Source organism: Taudactylus pleione, unplaced genomic scaffold (genome assembly GCF_031769625.1).
Source record: "Taudactylus pleione unplaced genomic scaffold, aTauple2 ptg000046l, whole genome shotgun sequence".
NCBI classification, from domain to species: domain Eukaryota; kingdom Metazoa; phylum Chordata; class Amphibia; order Anura; family Myobatrachidae; genus Taudactylus; species Taudactylus pleione.
Window position 1 is genome coordinate 13,477,406 of NW_028284448.1, and position 13,690 is coordinate 13,491,095.

The 13,690-nt window shown below is 45.3% G+C and overlaps 1 protein-coding gene across 1 annotated transcript in view; it reads right to left on the bottom strand.

The window, feature by feature from the left end:
• Positions 1 to 9,360: 9,360 nt before the first annotated feature.
• LAMA4 (laminin subunit alpha 4) overlaps positions 9,361 to 13,690 on the bottom strand; it is a 163,967-nt gene continuing 159,637 nt past the window's right edge. Inside the window, exons 38-40 of the mRNA XM_088460491.1 lie at positions 12,725 to 12,818; positions 10,033 to 10,152; positions 9,361 to 9,918 (exon numbers count right to left, since the gene is read on the bottom strand). Of these exons, the coding sequence (XP_088316617.1) occupies positions 9,773 to 9,918; positions 10,033 to 10,152; positions 12,725 to 12,818 (360 nt within the window). The 3' untranslated portion in view covers positions 9,361 to 9,772. The remainder of the gene's footprint in view (positions 9,919 to 10,032; positions 10,153 to 12,724; positions 12,819 to 13,690) is intronic.

Below are 13,690 nucleotides of genomic sequence, written 5' to 3' on the forward strand. Positions count from 1 at the left end.
GTTCGTAGCATGTATGTGTAATGCTATGCAGGATATTGAAGGTTAATGTAGCATCTGGCCTGAGCTCAGGTAAGGGGGAGGCATCACCTTGACTACCGTACCATATTTAGTGACCACAAGCTAGTCTACGTGTGTCTACGTGTGTTACAGTTAGTTTTGGAAACTGTCCCAGTGATGAACTATGCAGTTATTTTGGAAGCACAGATTACTGTAAATTGTTCATCTACAGTGATCGCAAATACGCGCTATAGAGCGTATTTTACCCAAAAATGAGCACCTGAGACTCACTTTTTCAGAATTGGTGGGTCCCCGGGGCGCGCTCCGCCGCTATTGGCTACTTCTTAAATGATTGAAGTCTCCCTGGCCCAGCGGCAGGGAGCACTATTAAAGTGGAGGAGGAGCCAGCCCTTCCTAGAAGCAGCAGCTGTGGGACCCGGCACTCAGCTCTACAGGTACTGTACAAGCGGCTTCAGCGTATTGCACGGAGGGCGGCCCCGGCACTCAGCTCTACAGGTACAAGCGGCTTCAGTGTATTGCACGGTGGGCAGCCCCGGCACTCAGCTCTACAGGTACAAGTAGCTTCACAGTATTGCACAGAGGGCGGCCCCGGCACTCAGACATGAAGATGTCTTAAGCACCCTGGCAGCATAGAAGGCTGACAGCCGGCATGAAGGCAGCTTTGGCGTAATAAGCTGCCTGTATTGCGCCACAGCCGCCTTCATGCCGGGTCTGCCAGCCTTCTATGCTGCAGGTTGGCGCTTGCAGTGTGTACCCAGCATAACAGCACAACTGTGAGATTATCAGACATCATAGGAGTGTGAATGGAGCAGGAAAGATACTGTATTTTATCTGTCCCACAATGGCCATATCTATGTAAACTGACTACACTACTGTGTCATCAAAGGTGGCTTCTGACTATCTTTGTGTTTTAGTGAGGGGGATCAGTGGCAAACGCAGGATTTCTTGAGGGAGGTTTCCAAATGATTTATTTTAGAGTGAGTGTGGCCAGTTCGTGAACAGGACATAATTAACACTTATCCAGCTTTGCATCAATGTGTATTGTGGGGCATAATCACGGCCGGTTCCAGGGGTGCTCGACCAGTGCGGTCGAACAGGGGCACCACGCCATAGAGGGCGCAGTCCTCCCAACCATCCCGATTTCACCAGGACAGTCCCGTTTTTCAGGCACTGCCCCACTGTTCTACCCGCAGACCGAAGTGTCCCATGGGTGTTCTGGAGGTTGGGAACACGCACCATCGCAGCTCTGCTTTTTTAAACAAATAGCACCGGTACCGGTGAAGCTGAATGGATGGCGCGCGTCCACTCAGTGCATGGAGACTGCTGGAGGAGTGCTGGACTCCCCCCAGCATGACGTAAAATGGGAGGTGTGCCATACGGGCACGTCCCCAAAAAACATCATCTAGGGGCGTGGTCTGTGGAAATTTGGTCACACCTCTTTTCAGATGTGGTCCAACAACCTATACTGGCACAGGGTGCTGGTCCACCTGGAGCCATCCCTGGTCATAATTCCAGCATTTACAGGACCAGCGATCACAGTAAGCCATTACATGCGGCAGTATGGCCATCCTGTCTGAGCTGAATGTTTTTATTTCAAATGTGGGCACCATTCCAGAGCATTGGAGCAAGTCTGGGAGTCTGAGGGAGTAGCAGAACATAGCACTGCCCTGGACATATATGTATATATTGGTCTTGTTATGTACTGGATAATGTATTATTATACAGTATTAATAATTAAGCCTATAGATGGTCTATAGCAGTGCACCCCTAGCAGTGCATGTTTTCCATATCTCCTAGTTGGTGCATAGGTGTATTAATTACTGGCTGACACATTATTATTATTATCCTTTATTTATATGTGCGCCACAAGTGTTCCGCAGCGCCTTACATAGAACATAGAACTAATGGGTGAACAGGAAACAAGTAACTTACAGTACATTACAGTGCAGGACAAGGACATGATTTATATACATTGCTGCAATAGCGATTAAAGAACTCACAAGAAATAGCAGGGAGTTGGCAGTCACATGTTAGGTGCCCTTATGGGGAGTAAGGAGTAGAACAAAATGTAAAGAGAAGCACATGAGGGAAGAGGTCCCTGCTCGTGAGAGCTTACATCTGAGCTTACACATGTTAAAAGATCCACAGGTGGTGCTGATTATTTCATATGTGATACTGAGAAGAACATGCAGCACTAGTAAAATTCTATTATATTACTATTTATTTTGTAGTCATGGTGTGGGTTGGGGAGGGAGGGGGGGGTTTCCAGGCAACTGGAAACCCCTCCTGCGTTTGTCTATGGGGATTTACCTTATTATGAGGTGCACCAGCAATCAAATTGTGGATGGGCTGAGCAGTAACAAAGCAGATCAGTAATCAAGATGACCAGCTCAAAAGCTATAGGGGAGCCAGTTGTAACTGAGAAAACCCAGAAACACACAGAGCTGTAGGCAAACGCACAAGCATGCAATAGTTTTTATTGGCACCATATTTTATTTAAAGGAACTCAGGGGTCTATGCACTAACAATCGTGGTACTGCCGCGATTATTATCAGACCAACTCACAGGGGGTATTTTCATTTTTACTGAAAATATATCTGGTAACCAGAGGCTAGCTGGCAACTTTTAGCCTGGGGGGCAAATGCATGCAGGTGGCCCTGGCAGAGGAGTAGCGTGTAGCCAGGGTGCCCGAAGAACGTGCATGCGCGAGACGACCCCCTTATGCAGGCCTCCAGTAGTGATCCCCCCTATGCAGTGCCCCTTATACAGTGCCCCTAGTAGTGGTCCCCCTTGTGCCCCCAGTAGTAAGCCCCTTCTATAGTGCACCCAGTAGTGGTACCCCTATGTAGTACCCCTTATATAGTGCACCCAGTAGCAGTCCACCCTCCATGCAGTGCACCCAATAGTGGTAACCCTTATGCAGTGCCCCTTAAATAGTGGCACCAGTTGTAGTCTCCCCCTATGCAGTACCCCCAGTATTGCCCTTTTTATAGAGCCCCCAGCAGTGGTCCCTCGATGCAGTGTCCTCAGTGGTAGTCCTCTCCCCCCTATGTAGTAGTGCCCCTAGTAGTAGTCCTCTCCCCCCTATACAGTGCCCCTAGTAGTAGTCCCCTCCCCCTATGCAGTGCCCCTAGTAGTTGTCCCCTCCCCTTGTAGTGCCCCTAGTAGTAGTAGTCCCCCTAGTAGTAGTAGTCCCCCCCCTTTTAGTGCCCCCAGTAGTAGTTCCCCAGTTGTAGTCCCTCCCTTGAAGTGCCCCCAGTAATAATCCCCAGTAGTGGTCTCCACCTTACAGTGCTGCCAGTAGTGGTCCACCCTTGTATTGCCACCCCTGTAGACGCCCCCCCTTGTAGTGCCCCCAGTAGTGATATCCCCCTTGTAGTGCCCCCAGTAGTAGTCCCTCCCTCTTGTAGTGCCCCCAGTACTGGTTCCCCCTTTGTAGGGCCCCCAGTAGTAGTCCCCCCCTTGTAGTCCCCCCAGTAGTAGTAGTCCTCCCCTTGTATTGCCCCCAGTATTAGTAGTCCCCCCCTTGTAGTGCCCGCCCTTCTCCCAGTAGACACAGGTAATAAAAAAAATAAAAAAAACACTTACCTCAATCCCCGCTCCCGCCATCGCCATCCACTCCTCCGTCTGTCCTTCCCCGGCCGGGCCGTTCTGCATTATGGGGGAGACGTCATGACGCCTCTCCCATTGCCCACTGCGGGAGCTGGAAGATGGAGCGACTCCCGCAGTGGGTGCAGCAGCAGCTAATGAGAGTCTGACAGACTCTCATTGGCTGCTGCTTACAACAAACACACAGCTGCCGGAGCCGGCGGCTGTGTGTTTGTCACTTGTGTAGCGCTGACCGAACTCCGTCCGGTCAGCGCTACACACACGGTGCAGTCTGTGTCACAGTGAGACAGACTGCCCGCGGCCCACGGCCCGCATGACGCTGCGACCCGGGGGGCACATGGCACCCTGCCCCCTGGCCCAACCCGCCACTGCCAGTAACCGCTGTCCCTCCAAGTTGTATCCCCGGCGAATTGTGGTGTCTTTCACAGAAGTGAAGATTTCCCCGGGGGAAGCTGACACTGCGCATGTGCACAGCATTAGCTTCCAGGGCCGGCCAGGGGCTGCAGGGGAGAGATTGAAAGATCTCTCTCCTGGCCCTGGAGCCCCCATAGGATTACAGTAGTTTACACCATTAAAAGATGGTGTAAACTACCGTGGCTAATCTCCGAAACGCTTTGTTTTTTGGAGTTTAGTACATAGGGGTCAAATCGTAGTCCCCATTGGCAATAATGGGGACCGCGTTCTGAAGCGCTAATTAGCATTTTGCCGGAGATTTCTGTGAAATCGCCTGCATTGTGCTATTAGTACATAGGAGCAAAACATAAAATTATGCAGAAACTGCAGTTTCTGTATAATTTTATGTATCAAACAGCTTGATACATAGGCCCCATAGTCTCTCTCATAGGTGGATGTTTTGTTCAGCCTCATACATATGTACTGTGGAGGGTCCATCTTATAATCACTGGTTAAATTTATGCGTGCTGTATAAATGTCCCAAAGAACTGTGATTAGATCAGGGAAAATGCACCCATAGCAGTTAGGAAAAGAGCCTGTGTATAGGATTCACCCTCAGAACTGCACTCACCTAAAGTTACTAAACACTGTGAACGTGAGAATTAACTTAATTGATCAATTAGTAGCTGAGAAGACGAGTAGCTGAGTAGAAGAAGACTGTGTTACTCTGTGCATTCCTGCATTCTCTGACCTGAAGCAAAGTGCTGTAAGTGTTTAGTAAGCGGGTGGCGGGAGAAAGGGAAGGCGGGTGGGGGTGTCTTTTGGTGCAGGTTCAGATAATATTACAAACAGGATGGGGGCTGGAGGTGCCGTGGAGGCAAACAATGTAATCAGTCATTGTGGCAGGCGTGCAGAGGGGTCCGGAGGGTAGTCTCACAAGACTATTATTTAGAGTTCATAATGAGTCAGCACCTTACCTCCTTTCTACCCCCAGCATTTGTCTGCCCCTAAACCCCGTCTTGCCCACCAGTACTGCTCCAGCTGCCATCTACCCTTATTCCCTCCCTATCTCCAGCACTGCCTGCTCCTAACCCCCTCCTTGCCCCCCAACTGTCCCAACTGCTAACTACACTTATCCCCCCTGCTCCCTGCCTTAAACCCCAGCTCTACCCCAAATGTTGTCTGCCCTTACCAACCTCTACCCCAACTGTTACCTGCTCTCAGCACTGTCCCAACTGCTTTATGCACTTACCCCCCTCCCTACCCCCAACACAGCCTGCCCTTACCCCCCTACCCCAGCTATACCCCAACTGCTTCTTGCACTTAACCCGTTCTACCCCAACTGCTACCTGCCCCCAGCATTGTTGCAACTGCTGTCTGCCCTCACCCCCCACTTTGCCCACAACACTGCACCAGTTGGCTATGTGAGATTAAGGCAATGTAATTATAAGCCTTAGCCATACTGCCAAATATGTGAGTGTGACTTCACATGGCGTATGTGTAGGGCATGTGGTGTGGTCTGATGCTATATGGGGAGCTCAAAAGCATAATATGTGATGGGACCCAGAAACGGTGGAGTAGGACCCCAATTTTTTAAAGTGAGTGGTCCCTGGGACCCACAATTTTTTTAGCTGAGCACGATCACTGATTAAATCTTTAGATAATCCATTCTTCCCTTTTGTGACCTCATAGGCTTATCAGGGCCATAGCTAGGGTAGTGCGGCCGGTGCCAACGCACAGGGCACCACAGGTCAGGGGCCGCTGTTTGGGCCTGTCAAATTTCTGTTTATTATCATTCTCACTTATAGCTTCCTCTTATTTCATCCCCAGCATCTCCTGGCCTCTCCTATTTCTTCCCTGGCCCTTCCCCATGAGGCCATTCCCCTTTTTTGGGTGCATTATGTCCCTTTGAAAAATGAGGGGGGAGCCAATGCTCTTCTGGCACAGGGCACCAAAAAGTCTATTTACGGCTCTGAGGCTTATGCTGGGTACACACTGGCTGACATATTGGCCAGTGTGTACCAGCGTGTCCGTCAGCCAGTATGTACCAGCGATGTGTCTGTGAACAACGTTGTTCACAGACATGTCGCGTAAGTTGTGCTGCACAGCCAGTGCCCAGTATATCTGCAGATACATTAGGGCATCTTGCTGTGTGTATGATCGGTAAGCCGGGTGTCGGGCTCCCAGCGTAGGTCTAATGACAGGCATCGGGATTTCGATGCCTGTCATTAGTGCCTTGCCGGGATTAGACAATCAGGAAGCCGGCGGTCTGGATTACGTCCATCGGCTTCCCGACTGCTTCCCGATGAATCAGCTTACTGCTCGTTTAAGCCAATTAATATTCGTTCACAAATCTTGCACACAAATCAGGATGTTGAAACACATACCCACATTTGTGATTTAACATCAGGAAACAATGAGTTCCAAAATTGTATTTAAACTAGCAGTATTCTGCAAATTCAGCTCATCCTTTAAATACAGAAAAGAGAGAATGAACACCTGTGCTTTATCTATGCTAAAATAACACACTTAATCAAATTATTTGTTTGGGTTTAAACTCAACTGACAGCAATCTGTCAATTGAGTTAATCTTTGGAATATTTGTATTTAAATAGCAATTTGATTTAACATAAATCTGGGGCCATGGTTGAATTCCTGGGTCGAGTGAACCGACAATCCAACCCAGGTAACTTGTAGGGTTTAACACGGGAATGACCCAGGTCCCGTTTATAACATGGAGCCTTTCTGGTTTCTCAGCACTTGGAGTTGATGTCATCTCCAAGCGCTGTAAGAAGTGTTCCACTGCACCCCTGTGCAGTGTGAACAGCGCTGATCCAGGAATAACCCGGATCGGCACCGTAGCGGAAAAGGGGTATGTCCAGGGTCTGACCCATTTTGGAACTGTGTGGAAAAGCAGTATTAGGGGTAAATTTACTAAGATGGGAGTTCTATTAAGAAGAGATGTTGCCCATAGCAACCAATCAGATTCCAGGTATTATCTTCTAGGAGCGGATCTGCTCCTGATGAAGGATTATTACGAAATGCGTTGTGCGGACGACCTACTTGTACCTGTACTGATTTGGACCCACTACCACTTCCGTTTGGACTCTTCATATCAATGTATTGCGGTGGTGCCGAGCTATAAGCCCGGGACCCACAGCTAAAGAAAGCTAGCCCACCGCAACCAACAATAAGGGTGAGGATATCTTATCATCATTGCCCGCAAGGGAGTATATGGACAATCGTATCCAGGACCCTTTATATGTTTCTCATATGCCATTTGATGTATGAGTGTCTAAGGAATTTAATAAATGTATGTAAATTTTCGCTTATCATAGCGATCATTACATTTCATTTTTCCAACCGACTGCATCCATAGTCCAAACCTAGCGCCTCGTCACACACACCTATTATTATTATTACTATTATCCTTTATTTATATGGCGCCACAAGTGTTCCGCAGCGCCTTACATAGTACATAGAACTAATAGGTGAACAAGAAACAAGTAACTTACAGTACATTACAGTGCAGGACAAGGACACGACTTATATACATTGCTGCAATAGTGATTAAAGCACTCACAATAAGCTTCCGGGAATTGGCGGTCCCGTGTTAGGTGCCCTAATGGGGAGTAAAGAGTAGAAGAAAATGTAAAGAGAAGCACATGAGGGAAGAGGTCCCTGCTCATGAGAGCTTACCTATCCTGATTTTTCATTTACTATGATAAGAATGACGTGAATCATGTGTGTATATGCCACAGAGTGAATAGTGGGAATGGCACAGGGGCCGGCAACTCTGCCCCAGGACTCTACAGTGCATAGAGAAAGTATTCACAGCGCTTCACTTTTTCCACATTTTGTTATGTTACAACCTTATTCCAAAAATGGAATAAATTAATTTTTGTCCTCAAAATTCTACACACAGTACCCCATAATGACAACGTGTAAAAAGTTTTTTTTGTTTTTTTTGCAAATTTAATTAAAAAAAAAAACCCTAAGAAATCACATGTACATAAGTACAATAAAAAGTGTGGTGCGGAGAACTGGCGGTGCCTTTCGTAAAGTAAGGGAAGTACAAAGAAAAATACTTATCTAAGATGGTGTTTAGATCATATTTTTCCTTTGTATCATGGATGTTCTGAGAATGCTTCTCTTTATAATCAGTGGACTAAAGTTGTTTCATACATACAGTACATGAATGTGTAGTATTTTTTATAAATACTCCGTATATGTAAATAATAATTACATTTGATGGATATATCACATCAATTGATCAGTCACTACTTGTACAATATAATCTTCCCAGTAAACGTCTGGAACAACAATCCTCACTTCATATAAAAAAGTGAGCTCTTGCTAGTAAGGGTTTATAATGATCTCACTATGTATCTTACCAGATGACCAGAAAGGGTGACTGAGAGACACACCTGACTTACATAGACAAGTGCAGACCAAAGCCTGTAAAGGTATCTTTTCTCCCGTAAGACTTGAATCCGATTGAACATCTCTGGAGAGATCTGTAAATGGCTGTGCACCGACGCTTCCAATCCAACCTGATGGAGCTCGAGAGTTGTTGCAAAGAGGAATGGGCGAAACTGCCCAAAGATAGGTGTGCCAAGCTTGTGGCATCATATTCAAAAATACTTTGCATCAGCAAAGTATTGAGCAAAGGCTGTGAATACTTAACAGAGCACTGTGGGGTCTATTTACTAAGCAGTGTTAGGAGACACAGTGAAAAGTGATAAGGTGCCAGCCAATCCGCTCCTAACTGCCATCTCACAAGCTGTGTTTGAAAAATGACAGTTGGGAGCTGATTGGCTGGCACCTTATCACTTTTTACTCTGTCTCCTAACACTGCTTAGTAAATAGACCCCACAGTGTCTTAAATACCTATTCCCACTATTATTTTCTTTATGAATCTTACCTAGGGCCTGATGTTCGGGAATCTGAGCAGGCGCATGACCCATTCTGCGTATGTGCAGAACGGGTCTGCGATCCCACTCGCAGACTGGCAGCAGACTGCTGCCGTTTGTGGGTGGGAAGGGGGCGGCAAAGCCCTCTGTTCCCCCACATGGAGGCATCACCTTAGGCAGCCGATGTCCCGCAAAGTATCTGATGCTGCATTAGACAACGCAGCTCGGATAAGTAATGCACAGGAGGCGTTATGCCTCCTGCTGCATTACCATATCAGCACAGACGGAATTGCAAAGCTGCTTGCGAGCAGCTTTGCAATTCCGTCTGAAGCTGAATCAGGCCCCTAGTTCGCAGGTAAGTGCTGTAATTGTTGCTATAGAAGTGAGCTAATACAAACATTTCTAAAATAACTGATTTATTGTCAGTTTAAGATGTGCTTAGAAAAATAAACAAACAAGCGATAGGTGACAACTTTTGAACTAGATTGTTACTTTCATATATATTTAGAACACTTTATTTTGTAGCAGATCTTCATGTGCTTTTGACTGGCAATTTCTTCTTCTTGGCAGTCCATTCTGTCCATACTAAAAAGTATTTTTAAGTAGAAACCGTATCCAACATGGCCAGGTATTCTATTTGATGACATTAATACACATTTTGAGGTCTGTTTGCCCTTATAATAGTAAGACTGCTGTGTGATGCTTTGTGCAGCACACAGTATGTCATTTGTTACCCAAACTCTTCTTCCATACTGAATTTGTTGTACTCGTACAGTAGTAAAACCAACAGCCTAATGTGAACAGATTACAGTACAAACTTTTATTGTGCACAGTGACTGTTAGAACAAAGGGCAGGTATTGACGCTGACAGCCCCACTGATAAGGGTTGCTTCGCTGAAGCTCACTGGCTGCTTGTCAATCACAATGTTGCGGATGCAGCCTATATATGAAGTTCTTGTAGTCAGACTTGGAGCAAGCAAAGAGCCTAAGAAAGGGGGGAAATTGAAGAGAAACGTCAATAAGTGTTTAAGTGCTGCAACTATACTGAAAATACAGAATGTGAGTAGTATGAGTGTACATTATTCTGTCATATTCTTACCTGGCACTCCTCCAACAAACAACGGTTCTTTAAAGGAGACTAGCTTATTGTCTAGTGGGCCAACCACAAAGTTGAGCTCAGAGTCTACATCCAGTTGCACCGATTTGGCTATCCTTATGACTGTAATATGAATACACAAGAAACTAAGTATAGTTTTACAGCAAAGAGCAGACTATCTCCCAGATCCTAAAACATTTATAAGAACAAAAACACAATAATACTTCTAATAATATCTCTCTGCCAGTATAGAGTATGGTTAATGTCTATTCACGATATGTGTCTTTTGTACTAGAAGCATTAAAACCAAATGATACATTGGATTTTACATTCATTTTCAGAAGTTCATATTTACATGCAAATCTCACCATGTAAAAGCAAAGAAACATTTAAAAGAAATGACCGCACTGCTAGTACAGTCAAGGGAGGATTGAACAAAGGTCTTACTGGGAATTTTTTTTTGGTAGGCCAATGGCCTGATGGGGCTGCCTGGAGGCTGGCTAATATTTTTTCATTTCACATTCCTTCCTATTTATTTTTTACTCGGTGGCAGGGGTAAATTGTGTGGAGCTTCATTGATCTTGAAGTCTGCACTCGCCATGGACCGGACCTGTTTTAGAGGCAGGGCCGTAGCTAGGGTAGTGCAGCCGCTGCCATGGCACAGGGCACCACAGGTCAGGGGGTGCTGTTTGGGTCTGACAATTTTCTGTTTATTATCATTCTTGCTTGTAGCTTCCTCTTATTTCATCCCCAGCATCTCCTGGCCTCTCCTATCTCTTCCCTGGCCGTTCCCCATGAAGCCATTCCCCTTTTTTGGGTGCGTTATGTCCCTTTGAAAAATGAGAGGGGCGCCAATGCTCTTTTTGGCACAGCGCACCAAAAAGCCTAGTTATGGCCCTGCCTAGAGGGGCTGCCCCGGTGACAGTGAGGTGTGGTTAGGAGTGTTACTCACAACCTGCCCTGCGCTGTCTGTAGCAGAATGGCCCACAGAGATAATAGTCTTGTGAGATGAGGTAATTCTTGTCTCGAAAGCTCTCCACTCACTGAGATTACTGTTAGACAGACATCTGCATCCTGCACCACAGCAGCATTCTGCAACAGGCAGCATGGTTAAGTCTACCTAACCTCTGTCCCCTGCCTACTGTATGGGGCATATATATTAAAGTAACATTTTGGGAATACCCTAAAAACAGCTGTTTTTGGAGGAGTCCTACAAAATTTTAGCCTCCTAGGATGTAGCAACAAAGGACTAAAGATAATGTTAGCCTATAGTAGCTTATGGGCAAACTTTTTTGAAGAGGGATCCTCCAGATCCCTTTCCATGTGTCCCAACTGACACATACACAGGCGCACACTGGAATCGAATCCGAAGCAGAGAGATAGTCTAAGCCCTTTATTTTCCCTTTATTTTTCTGACACTTTGTCCCCACTAAAGATCCCCATGAAATAAAGTAGGAACGGATCTTGTAGAGATGTTTAATGGAGATAACGTTGCAGATTGCAGAGATTGGGAAAAATGTGGCAGTTTACACATGATTCTCCTTTTTCTTCGGGTTTTATTCTTTGTCAAAACATAGTTTTTTTTATTAGTCCCATTAGTAATGATCCAGATTTGTTTGGAAGTCTGGATGATATTTACCACAGGAACATTTGTTCAGGTCCATGAGAAGCTGGACATGGATGACAAGCTGCATATGATCGTCATGGGTCTCAGGAGATACTTTGCAAAAGTGAATGCAGATGATTGCCTTTGTAATGACCATTTAATTGAGCTATGTATTAGAGGGAGTCTCAAACAGGATGTCTACTTGTGTGCAACCCTCCTCTATGTACCGGATCTTAAAGTTGTAAATGGGGACCCCCGGTGTCTCCAATTTATTTGGTGACAGTCAATGCTGCACTCAGTACAGGATGATACCACTTTAAATTAGTAGATGTATTGTCAAAAGAATGATGTCACACCTGATGGTTGGTTTGGGTTGGAACAGGCGTGGGAGGCTGAAGAGGAGATTTGAGAGGAGTGAAAGAATTTAGGTGGCTTGAGCCAGGACTTCCTCATGTATTGATGTGAGGTAGAGTTACGGCAGTGGATGATGGGCAAGGACAGGAATAGAATATCTTTATTGAGCAGCAGGTTGGAATGGGACTGGATATATTATACTGAAGGAATGGGCAGAATTGGATTGGGACTGATGATGCTGGATTTAGAGCTGGATTGGTTTGAGACCGATGTTGATGAATTGATGGATTTGAATCCGATGTTGATGAAGTAAAAGGATGGCTAGTTATAATCATGTGCTAAACCCACTTAATTTTGTACTTGTCCCGCCCACATTATCCTACTTTCCACTATTTTTTTCCAGGGCCAATTAAAATTCCCAATACACTCCTAAATAGTACTTCATATGTTTATGTCCAGTTTCATTCATTACTATGTGCTTAAAGGATATAAATGACATTTATAGAATTAAGCACCGTGTAATACTGGTTTACTTTCATAGGATGTCATGAATCAGGTGAACATATACACAATGTATTGTTTAAAGAAAACTTTTAAATACAGTACAGTTATTTCAGTAAGCTAATTGTCGGCAGATATATAATTCTAAACATAATATGTACCTACAGTAAACACTAGTGATTTTGATAACTTGCAGTAGCACACACTTTTACAACAAAGGTACTTGTCACAAACCTGCAATTCTGTGCCACTGGCCATCACAGAGGCTTTGCTTTGGTACAACATTTGTAGAAAATTCCTTATTGCCAAATTTCACTTTCACTACAGCCTATGTTGAAACAAACATATATCTTTAATAGACAGAATTGATATTATACTACCAAACAATGCTCCATTTGTTTCACTGGGATAAAAACACACTCCATATAATAGCTAAAATAAGGTTACTAATCAATTAGAGTCATATTCTGTTGTTTTTGCTATTGTAATCAATTTATATATGGAAACAAAAGTTACACTAATCAGTTCATTTTATTTTTTTAACATAGCGTTGCATTTCTATCATTACCAGTGTTTTTTCCAAATGATCCTCTGTATTTTATATAAAACTACATAGATGTTTTTAAAACTTCTCTATAGACATTTCCCCATTTAACAGTGGGCCTGATCATTACGGATCACAACTGCGATTGCAATAGCGATTGCGCACGCAGTCTCACTGCGATAGTATGCTAATCCACGGCGATCGCTATCCCATCGCAGCACAACATAAGGACGCCCACTTTACCTTACACACATCCGTAGTCCTTAGCAAGACTGCAAAACCATCAGTAACATCGAGTACCATCGCAGCCTCATGCACACTTGCACAAGCTCTGACCTTACTCAGGAATTGCTAACTTCATTGCATGCTATGAGCACTCAAGCTACGTAGGGCATCGTAGTGGCTAATTTATGTACGTCCATGAAACGGCGTTCAAATGCACTGGCACGCATGCGTTTCGCCAACCACCCCCCGTCACCACCCACAAACGGCACTTCCTGTCAATCACTCTGCGATGGGTCTGCGTAGTCACTGCGATCGAAGTCCCAATCGCAGTGGCTGGTTCGTGTACGTGCACTGCGATGTATACGCATGCGCAGAACACAACATTCGGCCGGTTGCGAGCATAATCGCAGTTGCGATTGGTAATGAATCAG